At 54.7% G+C, this 2,193-nt stretch overlaps 1 protein-coding gene across 1 annotated transcript; it reads right to left on the bottom strand.

Annotated features, from left to right (window-relative positions):
• Window positions 1-613: 613 nt before the first annotated feature.
• Window positions 614-1,751, bottom strand: LOC103251724 (adenosine deaminase 2-like; the record flags this gene model as incomplete). Its single annotated transcript, XM_008050329.2, has 3 exons — window positions 614-707; window positions 950-1,152; window positions 1,578-1,751. Coding segments are annotated over 3 exons (471 nt in total), but the record flags the coding sequence as incomplete, so codon positions are not given.
• Between the last annotated feature and the right edge of the window lie 442 nt (window positions 1,752-2,193).

Raw genomic sequence — 2,193 nt, 5'->3', positions numbered from 1 at the left:
CAAGCCTGTGATGGCTGTGAGCATGCCACTGCACTGCCGCCTGGGTAACAGAGTGAGACTCCTACTCCAAAAATAACAATAATAATAAAATAAAATAAAAGAGAAGAAATGAGGCTGGGTGTGGTGGCTCACACCTGTAATCCTAGCACTTTGGGAGGCCGAGGCCGGAGGATTTCTCAAGCCCAGGAGTTGAAGACCAGCCTGGGTAGCACAGCAAGACCCCGTCTCTTTTGCAATAAAAGAAAAACCAAGTGAAGGAGTAGATGAGACCCCAGAGGAAAAGACTGCAGAGTGAGAAGAGAAAAAAGAAGTGAGAATTAACAAGACCAGAGTGGGAGAGCCCAGGACTGAGCCTCGAGGACATCCGACAGGGAGCTCGGGTAGAGGAGGAGGGTCTGGACACCATGGCCGGGGACCCGGAACTCCGAGAGGGCTGACATCCCTGTGGGTAAAGGGGAAGAGACTTTCCAGAAGGTGGGAGTGTTCTACCAGCCAAGCATTTCCGACAGGCCAGTCGACACAGAGGCTGATTTCGCGGGCCACGGATGCCGGGGGCGGGGCGAGGATGACTTGTGAGGAGGGTGGGCAGGCTGGGACATGGTGGCGCCTCCCCTCACGTCGCAGCCACTTTGGCAACGAACGCATTCCATCTCTCCTCCCAGATGGCCTTGAAAGCCGCCTTCTCGGCCTCTGACAGCGTGCTATACCTGCAGGGAGAAGAGCAGCCCAGGTCGACCCCAGGGCAGGGGCTGGCGACAGAGACAGGGGCCTGAGGGGACATCGGGGCCTGGCAGAGCACGGGTCCCCAGAGAGCAAGCACGGCAGGGCAATGGGCGATGATCAGCAGAAACTCACAAGAGCCGCCGGGCATCAGCCTCAGACCTCCAGGGAGGCAGGGCCAGCGGGAGCGGGAGGGGGTGGAGATGGGAGACATGTCGGGGACACTCACTTGATTGAGTTGATGGCCAGCTGCTTTAGGGTCCTCAAGTCAGCCTTCATGCCCCCGAGGCCCATGAAGGCCTCGTAGAAATCGTAGGACAAGCCTTTGGCACCGAAGACAGCCGGGTCATCAGAGCTGATCACCATCGGGTGTCCCGTGGCCATCAGAGTGGCGGCAGGGTGGTTTCTTAGGTCGGACACCAGTTCCAGAACCTGCCCGACGGAAGGCAGGGGAGAAAAACAAGCTTTCGGCGGGAAAAAGAGTCATCCCGGCCAGGCACCATGGCCCATACCTGTAATCCCAGCACTCTGGGAGGCTGAGGCAAGAGGATCGCTTGAGCCCGGGAGATCGAGACCAGCCTGGGCAACAGAGTGAGACCTCATCTCTACAAAAAAATGAGAAAACTAACTGGGCACATTGGCATGTGCCTATGGTCCCAGCTACTTGGGAGGCTGAGGCAAGAGAATCTCCTGAGCCCACGAGGTCAAGTCTGTGGTGAGCCGTGATCATGCCACTGCACTCTAGTCTGGGCAACAGAGTGAGACCCCGACTCAAAAGGAGAGAAATTGTACAGGAAACAGGTTGAGAATCGGAGCAGAGGTGGTCATCTGGGATGCATCCCGTGGGTCACACCTACCTGGTTGGAGATGGGACAGACTTCAACGGGGATGTCCTTCTTCCAGGAGTAAGACTTGACTGCTGGGTGTTTGCTCAAAGTAAATCCATGACCAATTCTGGTCGTGTTCAGCATTAGGGCGTCCAAGAGATTTTCGTCTATGGTCGTGCCCTGCCAGACTGGAAAGAGAATTGTCTTCGGTGGGAGGATGGGTCAGACTCACAGACCCAGAAGGTTCCAGATCTCCCAAGCAAGAAAAGAAAGAAAAATTAACATGAACACAAAAACACACACAGGCACACACACATATTTTCCTTACAACAATGCTAAAGAGAGGTATGGCATGCCTTTATTAAGTTAAACGAGTGTTTTAACTTATTTAGTTGTTGACCAGATAAGGAAGTTGAAACTTGCATAGGTTTTTGGGATTTTGTTTGTTTGTTTGTTTTTCTGACTTGGAGTCTCACTCTGTCGCCCAGACTGGAGGGCAGTGGCCGCTCCCGGCCACCGCAGCCTCGACCAGCTGGGGTCCGGCGATCCTTCCGCCTCAGCCTTCCGAGTAGCTGGCGTGCTACCATGCCCGGCTAATTTTTGATTTATTGTAGAGATGAGGTCTCGCCAAGTTGCCCGGGTGGGT

This window comes from Carlito syrichta, unplaced genomic scaffold (assembly GCF_000164805.1).
Source record: "Carlito syrichta isolate Samal-C Ts95f unplaced genomic scaffold, Tarsius_syrichta-2.0.1 Scaffold144049, whole genome shotgun sequence".
In the NCBI taxonomy this organism is placed as follows: Eukaryota; Metazoa; Chordata; class Mammalia; order Primates; family Tarsiidae; genus Carlito; species Carlito syrichta.
This window is presented reverse-complemented; position numbering and strand designations above follow the sequence as displayed.